The sequence below is a fragment of the Eleginops maclovinus genome, chromosome 13 (assembly GCF_036324505.1).
Source record: "Eleginops maclovinus isolate JMC-PN-2008 ecotype Puerto Natales chromosome 13, JC_Emac_rtc_rv5, whole genome shotgun sequence".
Taxonomy (NCBI): domain Eukaryota; kingdom Metazoa; phylum Chordata; class Actinopteri; order Perciformes; family Eleginopidae; genus Eleginops; species Eleginops maclovinus.
The window spans coordinates 12,107,324-12,129,550 of NC_086361.1; the positions used below are offsets into that span (position 1 = coordinate 12,107,324).

General features: G+C 39.3%; 1 protein-coding gene across 1 annotated transcript; it reads left to right on the forward strand.

The window, feature by feature from the left end:
* Window positions 1-9,757: 9,757 nt before the first annotated feature.
* LOC134874542 (transcriptional repressor scratch 1-like) lies at window positions 9,758-20,858 on the forward strand. Its single transcript, XM_063898582.1, has 2 exons — window positions 9,758-10,769; window positions 16,976-20,858. Exons 1-2 carry the CDS (start codon window positions 10,649-10,651, stop codon window positions 17,749-17,751), a joined length of 897 nt encoding a protein of 298 aa, XP_063754652.1. The 5' UTR covers window positions 9,758-10,648; the 3' UTR covers window positions 17,752-20,858.
* The last annotated feature ends 1,369 nt before the right edge of the window (window positions 20,859-22,227 follow it).

Below are 22,227 nucleotides of genomic sequence, written 5' to 3' on the forward strand. Positions count from 1 at the left end.
ATAAATGATTCTATGGTATACTTTCCTGACAATGACTTACATTAGTTAGTTCGTTGGGGAAACCGCATTAATTAACCCTAATAATATTTGACAAAACCTTTTATGTTTCAGCAGTCAAATGCTGTTAATGTCAGCTGTAGTTTGTGAAAGCTTTAACTCAATACAGCTCTGATACAGCTGTAGGATAGCAAACTGTATACATGGGTGCTGATATGAATTAGATAATAAAACTACAGGTGATTTACATGTAGGCTAGTTTGCTGGGAATACTTAGTTGACTATTTGAATACAGTGCTGGACTGGTGGACTTTAGCAATAAAAACTTCAATTTATATAGATATTATTAAATTAAAGCTATTGCATAAAAAAGGGATCAAGAACTCAAAAGCTCACACATCCAAAACAGAGGGATCATGTGGTATGTGAGTTCACAAATGACCAGAAAATGGCTGAATCTCCTGTGGCTGTTCGGAGGCAACATAGAAATCAGCTGTCAGTCTTTTTTCAAATCATCAGGTGCAGGACTTAGATCTTATCTTCCTGTTGACAGGGCTTGGTGCTGAAAAGGGATGTACCAAATTAGCATGCAGGGAGGTGTGTGAGCTGCTGATATGAACTGACCTGATTTGAGCATTTTGTCTGTGATCACAGAGCTCCCCTGAGGTTCACAGAAAGACATATTTTTCTTTGTAAAATGGGTGGTATTTGTGTTAGCTCTGTAGCAGCATTATTTTTCTCATGCTCCACATTTCTTCACTTTTCTTGAATGCAAATGGCCTCTATTGTGTCCAAACTGATAACCACACAAGCCTGACTTCACCTGGCTGTTGTTCTGGTTGGAACAGAGATCAGCTTATTGTGTTGCTGTCAGGTAAAAAAAACCTTTCTACTATCAGATTTTCAATTTTGGGGATTCAAAAAGTCTGCAACCTTTCAACCTTTAAAAACTCTAAAATAGTAAAGCTTTAAATTGGGCTGAAGAGTCTGATATTTCATTAACAGTTTTCAACTTCACCAATTCACTGTGGCCTAAATACAAATACACGGATTGTATTCATTTTTTTCTGACATTATAAACAAAACTTCACGGATTCATTTGAGGGAGAAAACAGTAATTAATCTCAAAATCTTGCGAGAATAAAACCCCAGAACAGAACAAAGACATGCCCACAGTGTTTCATTAGGGAACGCGACAACTGCGAACATACTGTTGCTCGCACAAACACAACAACAGCTTAACAAGATAGCACTGGAGGTTTAACAAGCAGGTTACTTCCCTGCCTCTCGGGCTGATAAAAATGTTTGTTTCTATGGCAACAAAGCATTGTTATTTTACAATCCACTCTTGACTGTCACCCCTTCAACTTTTTTCTGCGTCTCCCGTTTCTCTGTTCCCTGCGCCTCAGCATCGCCTGCTTCTTTATCCCGCAGTGTTTATCCTTTTATCTTGACCTGCATCTCTGTCTCCCTCTCTTCCCCTCTATTTCTCTCATCTCTCCATCCTCGCCCTCCTTGTTCTTCCCTCTTTCTCCATGTTTCTGTGTCTGCCTCTCTTTTCCTCCACCCATCTCTACTTCCTTCATTATAAAGCTAAGAGGATTTCGTGGTGGTGTGAGTGTGTGTGTGTGTATGTGTGTGTGTGGTGTGTGTGTGAGTGTGTACTGTGTCCCTAGACCCAATTAACCCCCTGAATCTCTTCTCTCTGCTGAGTTGTTGCACGAAACGAGAGACAATTTAAATAACTGGCTTTAGGTGTGACGTTTTCATGTTTGCAAATGGAGGTTTAATTGTCTGAGGTCAGGGGGAGGAACGCCATGTGAATTTTCTTTTCCTCATATTAAGGTGAACGTGTTGACGCAGCTGAGACCTGGGCTAAGACAGATCTGCATGTGGCTTTAAATCAGAGGCGGATTGCTTTACAAATATCACAGTTTGATATCTTTTTATCATAAGAACATTGCTGCCAATCAAAACTGGCTTTGCTATGCTTGGTACCTCTCTAATTTTAGCTGATTTTCATCTTATTCCCTTTGAAATTTGGAGAGATGACATCAACTGCACTTGACTAATTTTGTGAAATACAGTCTTTGAAGATGTCTTAATTTACACAACAGTAGGAAGGGTATATTTAACACTAGTGCTCCTGCTAGTTGCTTTCATTTCAATTACAAAGTAGATATTCAATAGGAATTGGAAGAAATATGTGCAGGCATTCAACCAGCAGAACTCCTGTTGAAATTAATAAAGAAAATGTGGATTAAATATAAGTGCAGCAAGAACAGGGAGGATAGTTTAACATGTAATTACATCTCTGTCATTTTGAATCTTTTACTTTACATATTATGTTTTCAACATCTCTAAATGCCGAGGTCTCCCCTTTTTCTCATATGATTACCAGCAGTTTTTTCACACCAAGGTATATAAGTATATAAAGTAAAACATATCACATGACTGACAGGTATACTGCCAGTGGATCAGTCATATCTCCAAAAACACTGTTTCTAAAGAGATGTTATTGGGATCAATTGACAACAGATTGGAAATCTAAGTTGTTACTTACTCGCCTGAAGATGTTTTATTTATTTATTTTTATCCTGGCAAAAGATAAGCCAACGCCAGAAAAAACTCTTGCCAATGTTGTACGCAGCTGGGCATTCCTTGAATGCACAAAATCAACATAATATACATTTGGACGTAAAACATATTCAATTCCATACTATTCCATACTCCTTATCAATAGTATGTTAGTAGTGATTACGAACACAGCCATTATAATGAAAGAAATTCCATAAAGTGTTGAGTCTATAGCTTTCTGTACGTTAAACTATAACAAGCTTTACCTAATTGAAGGTTGAGCAGCTACCATTGGAATGAATGAAGCACCACGTTGAAACATGTAATCCTGTTCTCTTAATACATCTTTATGTTGGATTCGACCCGGGGAGTGTACTGTATCCAATTCCAGTGAGTCCTTAATGTAAAAAAGCCTGGGGAGTATGCTGGAGGGCAGGGCACACCAGAGAAGAAACAGTACAAGCATTTCTCATTTTATGGCACCACAGGACTATGCACTGACACACACACACACACAGTGATGGAGTCTAGGGGCGATTGAAGGTGTCAGGTGTAAGGCAGCTGCGAACACAGACTGGTTAATAAGCTGCCTTTGTTAGAATTAATGACTCATAAACCTGTCTATCTATCTATCCGTCTATCTGTCAGGGAACATGTGTTGCCCCAGACTTAGGTTCATGAAGGTGGTTTTCACGCCCAGAGTGAATAATAAACATCAGCATATGTTAAAATGATCGTTGATAAGCTTTGTTCATGTAACCCTTAGTGTGTTATACAAACAGTCCAACACTTTGGCACGGCGTTTGATCTAAATGTTAAAGCTTGTCCTTTTAACGGTTGCAAAAAAACACATTTGTGTCATTAAAGTGCGTTTAAACTGTCAATGTCTTGCACCTACAGTATATTGAATTGGGAGAGAGATACATTAATGATGTCATTTGGTCTTCAGATCATTGTGTAATGGCAAATTCAATTCTGGATACAAAGAGATAAAATGAAATTGCAGAAAGCTGAGAAACACAGAAACACAGAATCCAAGAAACATAGTCATCCAGGACGGTACAAAGACTTTAATCATTGAAATATGAACAGATCAAAATGAATCCCTCTGCTGTTGGAAAACTTTCACACAGTTCTGAGTGATCTAATTTGCTGCTGTTCATTTTTTACTCTGACAGAGAGCTACGCATTGCCTTTCACAGACAGTCTTTTCACTTATACATAATATAACATAATATAAAAAATACCCACCTTTATCAGTTAATCGCTGAAGATCTTGCAAGAATATTGAAATTGTTGTGTTTGAATTGTGGGTTGAGATTTAAAGAACTGTTTTTTAAAACATCAGTAGACAGCGCAGCTTTCTGGTGGTTTTAGTGAAGACTACAGAGCGATCACCAACCAGTTTTATAACTCTCAGACATTAGAAACTTCTCAAGCAGAGCTCAGGATTCATCATAACTAATCTGTTCCGAGTTTAATATCAGCCCTCGCACAATCAAGGAATTCCCCGCATTTCGATTGGATCGGTGTTTCAGAGTCATAGATGGCGAAATTGCAATATTATTGGTTTTGTAAGAACTGCAATTCTACCACATTTTTTAGCCATATAATTGAATTAGCTGTTGAAAATAAGATTACTTGCATCATTACAAATGTTCAGGGAGTATAATCGTACTTGCTTAAACTCCGTCAACATTTACTGCAACTGGTTCACATATCCTCCCCTGTTTCAGGTTGGAGGATATCAGGTGGCTGCATTTATATGGGCCTAATTATCCGCCTGACTTTTATAACATTTACACCTTCTCTAAAAGCCTCACCATCTAACAGCCCTTACATCAACCTAAAGATATTCTAAGTTTACTGCCGTGTGGTCATCCACACACTCTTCAGTGCTGCAGTAACAGAAGAAAACATGGAGTAAAATGTACTGAGAGATGGTGTGTTTCAGTGATTTAACTCCATAACCCTGCAGTCCCCACATTGGTAACAGCTGCCTTATATCAACCTAATATAATGACACACATGGGCCTAGTTAATATGACCAAGTATCTGTCCTGCTGCTCTCCGTCCACCTCTCCTGGTATACACTTTGTAACCATACCCAACATTTTCAGCTTTTTATGCAAATATTATCAGTAAGTTTAGAGTAAAAGATTATTATTTTTTCTGCGGAACGGATAAAGGGAATAATATTAGCTGTGTCCTCTCAAGGTTCAAGGCTATGGTAATGATGTGTGAGGATGATTTCTGTAGGACAAGTTAATGTTTTTCATTTCCAATGTCGACTAATAGGTCAGAGGTCAGGGTCAGCTAAAGGGGGAGCCCCCCTTTCAATTGGTAGAGGGTTAAAGACTTGCTTCCGGACATTCATCTTTGAACTTCACTCTACCTCCTTCAAGTCACATTAGTTCAGTTCCAAATGTAGATTTTTGTCTCTTATATGTCCTCTGACTCTCATGTCTTCTGTCTCTCCGCCCCACCCTATAAAACAGATATTATATGAAATAGTTCTTGGGGTGCAGCATTCATCTTGAGGGTATCAGGTGCTCTGTGTGGTCCTACCCTAATGAGCCACATGTGACCAGTTAAGAAGGACCCATCTGATCTGCCCATTCGCCTCATTACCGCCCAATACATATTAATGTCCAGGGTCACATCTTATACATACAACATACATATTCATAGCACACATGCAGGGTCATATGTATCTTAATGACATGGACGTGATGCCTTTACTGGTGACATTTTGTTCTTTTTGCATCTGTTTTGTTTTATTACGGCCAGCTGTGAGCTGCTCTTTTTTTTGTTGCTTTTGGTGAATTATGTTGCACTGTTCACATTTTAAAGCGCCTGACATGATGTATCCATGGCCACTGTTTTACTGAGCCATCTTTTATGAAGCTTTATTTGTAGTTGAATATTGTATGGTTATAAAGAAATACATTACTTTGAATAAAGGCAGCTCACAAAACAGAGCAGTGTCTACTTATGTGGAAAAAAGTTCTGAGAAGTGATTTGAATTTTGCACATCCCCTTAAATATGTTTGCACACACTGCAATAAAATACATGTTGTCAGTATTTTTATAGTATTTGTTTTATTGTCTCTGTATCATATTATTTATTTTTATTGCTCTTTTTTTTTTTTAGAAATCCCTGTAAGTGAAAACATACTTGGCAATAAAGTTTATTCTGATTCTGTTTCTTCTTGCTGATATTGTTAAAATCTAAGGACTTTTAACGGGCTAAGCTTAATTTAAAATGAAAAGAATCCTTTTAATCACCTTGTGAGATTTGTCTTTGGACCCCTGGGGGGAGTTTTCTGAAGATGTAAGTAAATGCCTCTGAAGCGTGTTATGGAAATCTGTAGGTCAAGGAGGAGTTAATGTGCTTCTTAAATCTCAACAAAGCGCTACATGGACCTGAGGGTCGAACAAAGTGATAGGTTGAACAAGCTCCTTTGGAAGCATGCATTAAACTGACTATCTGTACAAGTAAAAAGAAACATCCAACCAAAACAACTCCTTGTTCCCTCCTGGACCTGGATATTTTATAATTATAAAATAAGGATTGAAGCGTACATCTTTTGTAAATGCTGTCCCAAAGACTTGATAAAATATTTGTTCATCTTAAATGTCTAATTCAACAGGACACCCAAAGCTCTGTAAATCACAACTCTTAGATTTTCAGGAGAAATAAATAACATTTTTAAATCCTTAAAATGCTGAAAGACGAAGGTCAGGTTGCTTGGGTCAACTAATGTGGTTTGACTTTGACATGAAGGACTGTGATCTTTCTCTCACCACTCAAAAGTAGCTTTTGTGCTTGAACAGAACCACACTTAAACCTAACCACAGCAGTTATAAATCAGGAAAAGGAGATATGAATCTTTGTATTGATCATTTACTGTTTTTAAAAAACTCTTGATTTAAGAAAGCACAGGTTAATAATATTGAGATGTCATGGAAGTGTCGGATCAGATAAAACCACTGTATGTTTTGGAAGTGAAAACAAATGACATAGTAAGTGAAGTTTGAAAGACTAATTCAATTATTGATGTGATTTATTCCTAAATGAAAAAACATCATTTACATCATATCAACATTTACTGCGTCTATAATGTTTAAAGCAAGTGGCATGCCCATGTAAAATTAAAACAAAAATGTTTGTTTTTCCCGATGGGTCTCAAGTCACGATTATCCATTACTACAGTACCTTTATCCAACAGCTATGCTATCATGAGCCGCTTCTCACCCTGTACGTTCAAAGCCCCGTTTGACCTTCCATTTGCCCTCCATAAGTGGTTTTACCTCTTTATTTTCTCAGTTTTGCTCCCTCTCTTTGTTTTTCTTTGTGTATTTACCCCTTCGTTGTGTTTTCTCTCCTCCCTCCTCTGTACCGCTCTGTCAGTTCTTTGTTTACAAACCCTTTCATCTGGATATGGCTTTATATGTAAAAACCCTTCTATTTGAATGTGGTTTTATTTAAAACCCTGTCATTTAAAAAGCTCTTTATAAGGCAGAGGAATGAAAAGTCAACAAGAACCCTTGAATTGTGTTCCCTGACAGGACTCACACACACACACACACACACACACACACACACACACACACACACACACACACACACACACACACACACACACACACACACACACACACACACACACACACACACACACACACACACACACACATGCTCACACACCGCCTGCCTGTCTACATGCATCCAAGTCTATTATTATGTTAATGAGACTCCAGTCTCCACATGTCCCCACTCAATCTAACACACACACACACACACACACACACACACACACACACACACACACACACACACACACACACACACACACACACACACACACACACACACACACACACACACACACACATAGATTACGCTGAGCTCAGCAGTATAGCAGGCTAGCAGGAAAAATAACGAGTGGACAATTTCACCATCATAGAAATAGACCAGGTAGAATTGGTATTTCCTGGTGTGTCAGAAAGACAATCAGTGAGAGAATCACACTAAACCCACCTGACAGATACCTTTCAATCTCCACCTGGTTGCTCTTTGCTGCATTTGTCGCTTTCAGTGCAGTCAAAAATTAGATACATTTTATACATTTAACTCTATGGGTCATTTTACTCAACAAGTACTCAGGGAATACTTTTTTGTGGTTTTCATTACAAAATGACTTTACTAAATACAATATATTAACCAGCTAGTCATGGTTTCAGTGAAAATAAGTACTTTGCATGATCACTGAGTTTACTTGGTAGAACAGGCTTGGTGTTGCAAACAATCACTCTCAAAGGGGGAAACATGGTATCAAAATAGGGCTGGTTCAATAAAAAATCTAAAATCAACAGAAATGTGGTGTATTGCTCCCATTTAGCAGACTCCCTTGACATCAGGAGCCTTTTTAGAGCCTCAGACTTCATCATCAAACACATACTGTTAGTGTCTGTATCTAATATTATACTGTCCTTTGAGACAAGACAAGAAACCCCTTCAATACAGTGCATCAACACATAAATAAAGCAGCAATGATAAGTGACGAGCAAAGAGACAGGAAGTCCAGAAGCAATGCACTTAACCAAACACACACACACACACACACACACACACACACACACACACACACACACACACACACACACACACACACACACACACACACACACACACACACACACACACACACACACACACACACACACACACACACACACACACACACACACACACACACACACACACACACACACACACACACATATACTTGTACCGGCTTGCTTAAACATTTATCAATGAAGTACAAAAATAGGTTAACTCCAAGGACCTCACTGAAAAGAACTTACATAAACATACACGTCACGACATTACATCACACACCATCATCGTGCCCGCCTGCATGTGTATGAATGGGGGTAGGGTTTTGCATGAGTGTGTGTGTATGAGTGTCTCACTGTCTACTGGCTAGAGGGAGAAGTCAGTTCTTTTAAGTGACACCAAAACAGTGCATCATCGCTCTGCAGCATGTCTGTTTTCTCTGACACACAAATGAACATTGTGTAACACAAAGTCCTACATGAGACTCTGACATTGTCTCCCTCTCTCTCCTTCTCTGTGAAAGACCATTCAGTAAAACAGCTACACCTCAGTCACATTAACTAAACTGATTGGCTAATGCTGAGTCTGGATTAAAGCACAGAAGATCTGATTGGCCCAAGGGGGGAGCTCATTTGCATAAAGGGAACTCAATTGGTTGACTGCAGTGTAAAAGTATTGACCTGTGTTCAGTACCACAAGAAGTTGGTTTTTAGGTTGAGTTGATGGTTCTCAGGCCATGGATGTCTAAAATCATTATGCAGTAGGTTGATTATTGTTCTGTAAACCAACAGTTTCATGTTAAATGTGAACTGAATTACACTGAAACATGTTATGATTTAATCAAATATTAATGCAGCTCAAATGTGTGACAGTGCAAATATAGACTGGATTGTTTTGTGTTTATACCTAAAATGATGCTTTTGTCAAAAACAAAAACAAAAATGATGTATATCTTCCTCTAAAAACTAAAAAAATGTTTAAAGTATGTTCATCAAAACCTGTGTGCTAGTGGACTGACTGTTGAACTGCATGACCAATTGATTTCACAGTTGTATTTAATTATTAGTCAACCTAACATGATTAAGCACAACATAAGTGCAAAAATGTATATGGAGAAGGATATTAAAAACATATAAGTAATGAGGATTACCTATTTTGCTGTTTTTTTCTTAAACGTGTATGAAGTCGCCTACCTGTTTACATCTAGTGCATTATTTACCACTACACACTTTTTACTGGGATTTGTTAGAAGCAACGTTTCATTGCCATGAAAAAACGAGGAAGCGTGCACTTGAAACCGCATCATTAAATCCCTCCCAGGCCATCACCGCGCGCCGCTGCTGGTCCCACAAGATGCTCTTTTCCTTTTTTCTTCTTCTGATGAATAAAATTAAGCACTTCCATCTCTCTTGCTTACTCTCTCTCTCTCTCTCCCTCTCTCTCTCTCTCTCTCTCTCTCCCCCCCCCCCCCCCCCCCCCCATCTCTCGCTGCCTATAAAACTGCAACAGCTGATCTCGTGCACCAGAAAGAGCCGCAGCTCCGCACGCGCCAAGGAGAAAGAAGATAGACAGAGGTGGAGAGGAGGAGAGAGGGAAAGAGAGATTCTGTCTTCCAACTGTAGTATTAAAACAACATTTCTGAGCAATAATTTGGAGGAACTGCAATGACATTTTGGCTCAATTTGTACACTGAGAAGTCGAGACATTTTGTGGACTCAACGCTTGTCTTTTTGAAAAAACCTTTAACCTTCGTTTATCTCCTACCTAAAATCTAAAACTCACACACGGGCAGGGGTTGAGAGACACATCCAGACTGAGTTGACTCACCTGCTCTGGAATTTCCAGCGGATTGTGTTTCGCTTCTTGCTGAGCTGATTCAAACATTCGGAAACTTCTTATTCTCTCTTTTCTGTCTCTGGTGCTGAACGGACAGTGGCTGTGGCACGGGAAGAAAAAAGGAGTCCAGCGCCGAAGGAGAGCTGTCCGGTGCTGAAACCACGAGCCCGACCAGGAGCAGGCGAAGAACTGCTCTGAGAAGCTGTCAAGTCTTTATATTTTGAAGAAACGGAATAAATCAAATTAAAAAAGAAACAGCATAGCCAAAACTGGAGCTGATACAAATATTTTTAACCTCTCAGAACTCTACAGGTCTTCCAGTGGAGTGCAAAACAGACTAGGAGCACTAAACAAACCGCTCTCTGAATTTGACGAATCTGAGATTTTAGGTATGCTGGAAAACATGAGGAGCGATTGGTTTGTGTGATCTTTAAAAGCCATGTCTTCTTTCTTGATTGGAGGGACTGAATGCACCTTTAGTAGCTGAAACCAGTTTACTATTATTAAAACCAAGGGGATACGAGTTTCAGATATAGGTTTTAATCGAGTTTGAAGTGAAGTCAGAAGGAAAGTGTGTTTTTATTGCATAAGTAAAGGAACAACTACTGTCCCATCATGCCTCGCTCTTTCCTGGTGAAGAAAGTCAAATTGGACGATTTTTCAGCTGCACAGCTGGAGAGCTCATATAGTCACAGAAGAGAAGCCCTCAGTCTGCGATTCCATCATCATGACAAAGGTTAGTCACACACACACACACACACACACACACACACACACACACACACACACACACACACACACACACACACACACACACACACACACACACACACACACACACACACACACACACACACACACACACACACACACACACACAGTAGATGCTACATTATCCACAGCATTTCTTCATCATGAGATTTTAAAGCATAGTCATGACTGTTTCTAAAGGATGAGCGAAAAGGAATTACAGGGTCAAACGGTGGTCGCAACCCAAGAATGTACCAATCACAGGCATTGAAAATGTGAATTTTCCTGCCAACATTATTTCCATGAAACAGTATTATGTGGAGAAGCAGAGTCAGAGAGATGGCAGAAATAGAGAAATAAATATCGTCCACTTACTGAGATTAAACCACCACATGCTGAGAGATGTGAAAGAGACAAACATAGTTTAAATAATATAATGTATTAAATGCACATTGAGTCTTTGAAACGCTCAGCTCAGAGGTCAAAGGAGAGATCAGGGGTTTCTCAAATGTTCCTCTTCAGGGTGGATTATTGATGACTCAGTGGTTAAACAAACCAAAGGTTCTACAAAAGCGACATTTCCAAACTATTATATAAAGATGGCACACGCTTTCTTGAAAATTGGAAACATGTTTAAATAGGGCATAAACCATTTTTAGAATTTAAGTGATTTCCAAGGTGAATTTTTGGCTTTGCTGGGTAAACTCCATCAATAATGCTGTAGCAGCAGGGGCTCCATCTTATAAAACAACAAAAGAACCGTCATTAGTCTTTCAATTTAGCTGTAACAATTTTACATTTGGGCTTTCTCACACTATATTCTAAAATAAATCTTGATGCAACACACAACATTTACACATGGGTTTTCATCTCATTAGTTTACACACATTACAGGGAACACACATCCAACTCAGCAATTTTTGCGAGTGCAAAGGCATTTCAGCGCTAATATGCAATAGGCAGCAAAAAAGCAGTTGTTTTTGTAAATAAATTAAATAATTATGTTCTTACATTATATCACCGTGCAGTTGGATTTTCTGTTGTTCTGTTGCCTAGTGTGTTATTTAAATCAGGGTGTTTACAGCTGCTGTAAGTCTCTTTCCAAGATTTCAACAACATTGCAAAGCTACATTGATTCCCATGTGTTGTATAGTTCTGAATACAAAACATATGTTTTATTGTGATGCAACAGGAGCTTTGGGAAAGCAGCCTTTTTCATGATGAACTGCAATAACATTTACTAAAGTAGATAGTGACTAAAAGTGACTGTAAAAATGAGTTGCTTGTTGTCATAAATCCAGAGAGAAAGAGGGCCAAACTGTGCACAGATATGGAGCATTTAGTCTTTTTTAGTTCAACTGCATCAGGTAGCTGTTTTCAAAAAGTTAGATCAGAAATAAAAACGTGTTATAGAGCTCCTGCAGATGATGTCATATATGCTGGTCACGTGACGAGATACGACAGGGGCAGCCATTTTGGCAGTCATCGCGGCAGTAAATTGACAGGCACTGGCAGACTGTCAAGGATGGTGGATAACTGCTGTGCACCAGGTTGCACAAATAGGCGTGGGAAAAAGAAAGGTGTATCGTATTATCGCATTCCTAAAGACGCGGAGAGGAGGGAGAAGTGGATTGGAGCGATTAAAAGAGCCAGGAGCCTTCAGAAAAAGACTGAAAGATGGGACCCCCCGGCCGTTGGCTTTCGCTTATGCAGTGATCACTTCATATCAGGTGGGTGAAGGAATACAGTACAATGCTACAAAAAGTTTCTGGTCAGTTTAATTAAATTTAATTAGTTTAATTTAAGAAGTAGCACCCAGTTATTATAGCTAACGGACACTGTGATGTCCCTTTTTAACTCAACAAGTGTGGCTCTGGCGCAGCCTAGCCAGTTAGCAAGTTAGCTTGTAGCAAGCTAGTGGTAAACAAACCCGTGTTGAAATATTCCTTCTTATTTTGTAGGGAGAAAGAGTGATAATCCGTTGAGTCCGGATTTTATCCCCTCAATTTTCGATTACCTTCCATCTCCAGAGAAGAGGAGACATAAAACGAGACTGGAGGTTTTTAACAGAAGGCAGAAGGCTAAACTGCACAAAGTAGAGCAGGCAAAGATATCTGCAGAAGCCATCCGTCAAAGGTGGGTAGATCAAACTCCACAGTTGAATGTTGTTTACGAAGCCGGACTGACACCATTTGTAAGCCTCCAAGCTTTTGTACGCTCTGAGGGAGTCTCCTGAGTACACTGATGGAAAGCTTACAAGATAGCTGTGGATGTCTGCGTAGCGCAAGTCGGGTACATCGTCTTCAGAGCAGGAGGTTATGCTCTTGAAAAGCACACCGGGTGAATTATATGGGTCGCTTATATTTAATCTCTCTAATTTTGTACTATAAAGCCGAATTTCACTTGAATTAAAATGAGAAGTATACTCGCTCGGTAAGAAAACACTGGCACCGGTGGTCATGTTGACTGCCAAAATGGTGGCTCCCAACCAAAAGTCACGTGACCGCAGGAGCTCTATAAGGCTATCTGGTGGGGGAAAACATTGATATAGTGGAGACCAAAATAGAGCAAAAAGTTTATTGATTATTGGACTTATAATTTGGTGGCTAATTAAACCATGGCTAGAATGCAGTAATTGTGTTGCCTTGTGTCTGCTCAATGCGTAAATAAATAATTGCTATGTCACTGGTTGGCCATTTAGCCTTAATGAGCAAATCATTTGCCTGTTTTGTGTGTCTGTCAGCTTGTTTCTGCCCCCTAGTGGTGAGAATATTTCAGTGCCACTATAAAGTGGTGGAGGAGAAATTGTGGCTGTCACCCAGCACAGGGAGAGGAGTGCACCACTGTTAGTACAACCTGGCACTTTTCACATTGTACCAAGGTCACTTGTGAGATGAAGAGATCCCAGGTGCTCTAAAGACAGAATGAACAGAGAAACATGCAGCAGCAGCAGCAGCAGCAGCAGCAGCAGCAGCAGCAGCAGCAGCAGCAGCAGCAGCAGCAGTGTGACAAGCATGTAAAGACTGAGGCTGCTAGCCCTTGTTATAAATATAACAGGAGTTTGACTGAAGCAACTGCAGCTTGTTGCACACACACACACACACACACACACACACACACACACACACACACACACACACACACACACACACACACACACACACACACACACACACACACACACACACACAAACACACATGAAGATGAACATACACACGCTGCTGTGTTTCTGTTAACTTGGCACATTTCCGAGGCAGCTTGCACAGCTGAGTGCACAGCATTACACACACACACACACACACACACACACACACACACACACACACACACACACACACACACACACACACACACACACACACACACACACACACACAAAAGAGTGACCTACAAGTGTCCAAAGTGCACAAGTGTGTGTCAGTTACTGCTGGTTTAGATCAAAAATTAAATTGTAGCTTGCAGCTTGCCTCTCTCTCTCTCTCTCTCTCTCTCTCTCTCTCTCTCTCTCTCTCTCTCTCTCTCTCTCTCTCTCTCTCTGTCACTCTCATCTTTGCTCTCTCTCCATCTTTTTTCTCTCTTTCTAATTCTCTGCATTTCAAAGACACATAAAAGAAGGATGGCTTCGGCTGGCAGAGTATTTTAATCTTTAATAAGCATTTAGAACAGCTATCAGCTGTAATGCTGCTAAAGTGCTTTGAAATGAATACAGAGTTGACACAGCGAGACGGAGACGGAGACAGTATCAGAGAGACAAAGATGAACAAGCAGAGACAGTACCCAGACGTTGAGACGTTCAGCAATTACGGCTAGCAAAACACTTTCTAAAAAGAGGATACCAGGGAACGGTCATGTTTAATTGGCAGAGATCATAGAGAAAGCTACTGTGAGAGAAACAACCTCCACACTCTGAGTTTGCATCTTCAAGAATATTGCATCCTAAACCTGGGTTTGTTTTTATTTGCTAGCTGTCAGTCACATAGACTCAACTCAGTCTGGTGCTATTACCTTCACAGAAAAGTAAACAAACAGTAACAAAAAAGGTGACACACACTGAATCCAGGAGGAGAATAACTTTGGATATAAGTTATTTTATCTCAGTGTATAGGACATTTTTACCAGAAGTTCGCTCTTTTTTATTGTACACTAAGTACATAGTTTTTTGTATGCGATATTTCAATCTGTCAGCCAAAAAGCAATAACATTGAGACAACACATTAATGACAGACTCCAATACATTTTTCAAGTAGGTATTTAAACCTGACGAATATGGGCTTTTTATTTTTAAACAATACAGACTGTACAAGTATTTTGCTCTTCGGGAAAGCTCCCACTTATTTGAAGTTCTGCAAAATCTCCAAGACTTTCAGCTGTTAACCTAATATGGGTTAAATATGAACACTTGGTCATATTTCTAGGTTAGTCATGCTCTATAAAACAACAACCATGCACACAAACACACAGTACTTTGTTCCAGAGTGCAATGATTGAATATTCATGATCTTTTCTCTCTCTAACTCTTAATAACCCTCTCTATCTTGCCCCCATCTATCTATTTCTTTCCTGTATTACTCCGTCTTAATTTAATTCAAAATGTTAAATCATCATGAGAGCTGTAAACAGATTGCCAAACCACCTAACCACCATATCTGGCGTAACACTTCTCTCACTCTCACTTTGCCACAACTCATTTTTCCTGCCCCATTTCTTTCTCTTTTTCTTTGCCATCCCTCATCTCACTGTATTTTCCTCTCTCCCCCTCTATCCATCCATCTTTTGTTCTCATCATATTATCGACCGACTTCTGAGCTTTTCTCAGAACTGCATCATGAAATTATATTACCAGCAATAGTATCTCCTCTGCTGCCTGTGTCTAAATGCTCACAGAGTGCTAATTGAAATGGAGAGCTATTGATCGACATAGATCCACAGGAGTCATGGCTGTGGGGGTATAAGCTGCCAGTCTCTCCTTGTGTCTGTTGGTCTTCTGCCTGTTGAGTGTAGAAAACCAATAATAGAAGTAATGACGCAGCTGACATCATAACATGGAAACAAATAATTGATCAACTTTGTCATAAATATTCATGTTGCTAAAGAATACAATACTCAAGGAGGCTGTAAGGTTACGGTCAATACACAGTTATCAGTGTCACGGTGCCCTTGAGCAAATCACTAGACTCCCGTGATAAGACGAATGTCTCTGTGAAAAGTCAACATTTTGACAGCTCAGTGTTGAGACTGTGCCACCTTAGACCTGACAGGAAAGGTGCAGTTGTTGAGGAGAGTATGCTCACTGAACACTTTAGGAGAAATACAATAAAAATCCCACTGAGAAGAACAGTGTCCTCTTTGCTGGCAAAGATATAAAAGCACTTTACTACCACTATAAATACCTCAACTTCTCCTGCTTTCTCCCATCTTCTCTGCTTTATAGAAAAGGGTTGTGCTTGAGACAAAACTCTCTTACAGTGTTGGTGCATCTTAAGGACTGTGTTGTGTCCCCTGTGTTGACCTTGTCTTGTATGGATGCAAGTGTTAATGGGAAAATACAAATCTTAAAGCATAATGCACATGTTGGTAATGTGATCCTTTGGTGGTTCAATTGATATTTAGAAACCAGAGACAGCAGGCTTTAATCACTTATAATATCAGGAAACAACATGTGAAGCAGCTCTCTGAATAATGAATGACCTTTGAATGATTTGTGGCTTTTATTTGAACAATATAAGAACTATTTTTGTACAGGTATAGGTAGTATAAGTAGCAGTGGATACGCTGGGGATATGTGGATGAAAGTCATCCACGCACAAGTATGCAAGATCCCTGTAAAGATATTTAAACATGCTGTTCCTGTTTAGTTAACTATTTGATTACAGGTTGTGTTTGACAGCTCAGTGCTATCAGGCCTCAAAAGCACCTCACAAAAGAAATCCTGCTACAAAACACAATAATATCTTGTGAAGTGCAAGTGATTTCTAAACCTTGTGGGTTCAATATTCAACTGAAATAGTAACAACGTTTTAAAAAAAGAGCAGCCTACAAATTTGTTGTGGAAAGTTTTGTTTGTGAATTGCAAACATCTTCCCTTATTGGTTTAGGTATTACTCTCGCAGCGATCATGTAGCTTTCAGTTTCTAATTTCCAATCAATGCCTGTCCCGGTCAGATGACTTACCTCTTTCTCTCTCTCTTCAGGCTATGTCAGCGATTACCTTAGTCCTTCCCCATATGATGTTATGGCGGGAAGTGACTCACCTGTCATCACCAAAGTCGCCTCCCCTGTCCATCCGTCAATCATCTATAGCCACATCGAGGACACCTATTCTGGTATCCATGGTGATGTCCACGGCGACTCGGACCAGCCGGACAGCCCACGATCAGAAGTTTCCTCATCAGCAGGTGGATACATCAACGGGGACTCAGCGGAGAGCGAGGGGTTCACAGTGGATGCGTTTTTCATCATGGACGGACGATCACGGAGGAAATCCACAGGAAACCCCAAAGGAGCCATTCAGAGGCACTCCTGCAGCGAGTGTGGCAAAACCTACGCCACATCCTCCAACCTGAGCCGCCACAAGCAGACGCACAGAAGCATAGACAGCAAGATGGCCAAGAAGTGCCCCACATGTGGGAAAGTCTACGTGTCCATGCCAGCCATGGCCATGCACCTGCTGACCCATGACCTCAAGCACAAGTGCGACGTGTGCAGCAAAGCGTTCAGCCGGCCGTGGCTGCTGCAGGGCCACATGCGCTCACACACGGGTGAGAAGCCATTTGGGTGTGCACACTGTGGCAAAGCGTTCGCTGACCGGTCAAACCTGCGCGCTCACATGCAGACGCACTCGGCCTTCAAGCACTACAAGTGTAAACGGTGTGACAAGACGTTTGCACTAAAGAGTTACCTGAACAAGCACTATGAGTCTGCGTGCTTCAAAGGGGCTTTCTCCCCTATGAGCTCACTGAGTGAATGATTGATTCACAAAGGTTGACTTTTGTTGATTTATATCAGATTTTGCTGGCCTCACACTCTACTTTGTGTTCTTGTCCAAAAAGAGTCTTCTCTGCAAGGATCATGAGGCAAAAGACAAGAACAGATGGAGGACATGTCCATTTTTATCAAAACCCTTCAATACCTCCTGTCTCCTTTTTTGGAAGTGAGGTAACAAGTTTTTCGATGCTTAATTCAGATCGCCACATGCTTTGATGAGATACGTCCACTTTTGAGGCTGTTTTGAGTATCTGTTGGATAAATGAAGCACAGTACATCAAGCTCATCACTTTTGAAGACACCTAGATCTATTTATGTCCATATCTATCCTCGTACCACTTCTTTTTTTCAACCCATTACGAATCAACACTGAAGCACAATTCCCCTCCCATCGCTGTCTTTCTGTGACAGGACTATCACGTATAGCATGAATCACATCTTCAGTTTTCTTGCAAAGAGATTCAAAAACTTTCAAATTTACTATTTTTTAAAGACAATTAAAACAAAAGCACTCATAATCTAAGGATAAAGATGTTATCCTGCTTTTGAAAAACTGACTTTGAACTGAACTTATAAAGAGATAAAGCATCTAAAAACAAAGAAAGCACACTGCATTTGTTTTCTGCAAGTTAGCAAAATACTTGTGAAGCTTTTAATTTACACTAGTGACATGCTTTGCCTACTGTATACTGTGTTGGCCACTGACACATTTACACTGAACTCTGATCTTTTACAAATCTTCCCTAACATGGCATGGAAAGGTACACCTTTGGAGTGGGAAAACAATCTTTATGGTGATTTTCTTTAAACCAATGTCTTAAGTGGATGGACAGATATACAACATATTTTTAAGTTATCTTTCTGGCATTTGTGCTTTACTTGACAGTAACCTGTGGAAAGTATACGGGAATAGTAACAAACAATGTTTTCATACAACCTAAATATGTTATTTATTTTTACATGTCAATGTCAGATGAGGATCAAGACATTTGAAATGTCATAATTTTCCCTCAAAAAGGTTCAACCTTTTCTCAAGTGTTGTGAAAAAGTGTTTTTGTTGCCAGTCGGCCACACAGTGTTCATCTTTGGGTCTTTTTTAAGTGTCTATTTATTGCCTAATTTATTTTTGTTTTTGTAAATATATTGATTTTGCACCTTTGTTATATTTTTCCTTTGTTACAAATATGCCAAAGCATTTGACACTTTCTAATTACCGAATACCTTTTTACTTTTGTCCGCCACTTTAATTATAAAAACTACTGCATGCAAAAAATAACAATAGCCTAATAATGGAATCTATGCCAATTTTATGAATCTTTGGGACATTTTGCCAAACCTCTTAGATAACAGGCAAATTGAGCATATTTCTGTCTTGGGCAATATTTCATTCATATCCAATAGAGCAATAATGCATGATATTTTTGAAGAGACGTGAGTCATAACTGCTTGTAACATCTTGATTTTTTCAAGTACCACTATTCTATGTAGTTATGAGAAATGAAATTTCAGGGAGTTAGCAAACCAAGTTAGTGTTAAATATGGAGGGTTGGGTTGAAAGCTCTGTATTTGGAGGGATTGTGACACTGTTGTGATTCCTTGAGGCTTCCCCCAGTGATTTCTCTAATGGTGAAGTGTTTCGAACAGATCAAATTAACAAGAGAGTAGGTTTTCCAATCTCTACTGATTAGTATGTAATATTATCTAAAACAATAATTCTATCTCAGCATCATTACCTTGTTGACATGTCTGTGTAAGCATTAGGAGCTGTTGGTGCTTCCAGGGATTCACACAGATGGTACGACTCCTTCGGTTGGAGGGCTCTGGGTTGGGTCGGGACGGGTCTTTTTGTACATGGTTTATGCACTGCCTGCCTCGTATTATTATTCTAAAATATTGTAGAAAGTAGAAAGTAATACCGTAGTCCTCTGGTGCTGAAACATGGATGAAAACACAAACCCAGAACAAGGACGACTGAGAGTTGTGGTACTTTCTATGTTCTTGGTTTGAGTTTTGAATAGGTGGAAAACAACTTTACAGCAGCTTTGGTGCTGAACATGGGGCTATTTGGTCCTCCGTGGTCTATAAGCCAAATTTAATCACAAATACATAATTAATTTCCTTCTATGAGTTGGTCCATTAAACTCTCTTCTCAGATTGAATCCTATCAAAAGATCAGTCTTGCTCCTTGCCTCTACATAAGATATTAATTCACAAACTCTACATGAGGACACATGAGGAGCAAATAAGACTGAATTGCCTGCAAAGTGTCAGGTTGTTTCTCTTTCCATCATCTCTGGCTGTTGTGAGGTTGTCGTGGCAATCCCCAATGAAATTAAAATGATTGTTGAGGAAGAAAATAAGACATTTTGTCAATATTTCAGCACCAGAGTGCATCGGCAAACACTTAGATTCTACTATGAACTACTGTAGCCTACTATAGCCACAAGCTAGTTTACCTATTCTTATATAAAAGCACTTCCTGTTACGAATTATATCTTACAACTTTTTTTGTTCAAAGATAGTAGCACAATGAAAGAATTTAGATTCAGGTAGACAATGCCTTGTATGTAGAAATAACAACCTCTTTCTCCTTTTTCTACAACGATGAATCAAAGGTATCAACAACAACAAAGATGCTGAAATATCACACGCTGTGTTGTCCTTAAGTTACAGATGAGAATATGCCTAAAAGTGACACATGGTGTAAATGAACTTCTTTAATACACATTGTGTCATTTTTTAACATATTTGTGTGAGAGCGTCTTCACCACACCTTTTTTAAGAGTGAATGAAAACTCGACTGTGGCAAGAGGCCTTGTAAATAAGCACTGATGTGACTTTGGAGTCAAATTATTTCTACAGATCTGTATAGAGTGACAGTGATGCAGATGATGATGATGATGATGATGATGATGATGATGATGATGATGATGATGAGGATGATGATGGTGATGAGGATGATGATGATGATGAGGATATTGAAATTCTCTGGAGCTTCCTTCTTTGTTTTGAGTTCTTCCTCTGAGGTTTTTTTTGGACCTCCAGTGGCAGTTTTAAACAATGTAAAGCACAAAGACAACACTGGGCATTTTGTTTCACTTCCTAAATAAAAACTAGTTTAAAAAAGTTTTGTTGACATTTTCTTCTTCTTCATTGAACATTTCTCAAGTTTTCACTATTACAATGTACCCAATTATTAAAGGTAAAACACATCAACTTGTAAAATAGAGAGTCAAAGTCCCTCCCAAATGTGCAATGGACGTCATAACCTTATCATTAAGAGTCATACTAGGTCTTTCCCTTCCCATCGGAAAACGAAAGATTAGGAGTCACTGGATAAAACACATCAGTTACGATAACGTTAAAGTTGTGTGGAACAAAGCTATGTTACCTAGCTGGCTAGCTAATACTCCGCTAGCTAGCATTGGCAGCATGTATTGTGCTAGACGAGAGATGTAATTTAAAATATCCTGAAAATGCAACTATCTCTTGACTTGATGACTCTCCTCCAGGCTCTCATAAGACATCATACAGCGGTTTTCACAGGCTTATCACGGTAGAGATGTTAATGATGAGTAAACTGACCTTTATGTGAACAATCAATAGAGTGACCCTTTAAAAAAGCATTTGACTATTTGTGTTAGTGGCTGTTATACACAGGCCCTTAAAAATGATCTTTACTGCTTCTGGTAAGCTTACAAAAGAGCCTTTCAATGCAGCACGCTCTAAAGTGTTAATTAATCATTAGCATATTGATAAATCACCATGCTAATAAATAGCATGGGCAAATTAACATTTGCTTTTATTCCTCAGTAAATGGTAATTGATGATTTTTAAATATTCATTAAGATAATTTGCCTCAAGCACCAAAACTGTAAGTTATTATTTACAACGGTAGCTCACCTTCGTTTTACCCGGTGGCGACTGTGCAGAGGTCAAAATCACCAATTGACTGTCTGTGTGTGTGTGTGTGCGTGTGTGTGTGTGTGTGTGTGTGTGTGTGTGTGTGTGTGTGTGTGTGTGTGTGTGTGTGTGTGTGTGTGTGTGTGTGTGTGTGTGTGTGTGTGAATGATTTTAATTGCAGGGAACCTGATGATAAGGCTTGTCTTTAACCTTGCGAGACATTGTGAGCATGTGTTCGCCCTGTACTGTAAGTGAAAGTGAATATTTGTTTTTTTCATTTAAACCTTTGAATTTGTTCTTTTTCATTTGCTTAAAAAAGGTATTAAGGTTCTAAATATATGAATAAGAACCATTTTGGATACAATATTAATAGAACCAAATGCAGTATTCTGTTTTAACAATGTGATAAATGTAATGACATGACACTCCCAGTGATGATAATAACGGCTGCTCTTCTATCTGAATGGGCCAAACAATGATGTGTTATAATTTACGTAGTAATACAAAACCTCAAGTAAGTGAATGACAAAAAATCTAGAGTGACATAAAAACCTTC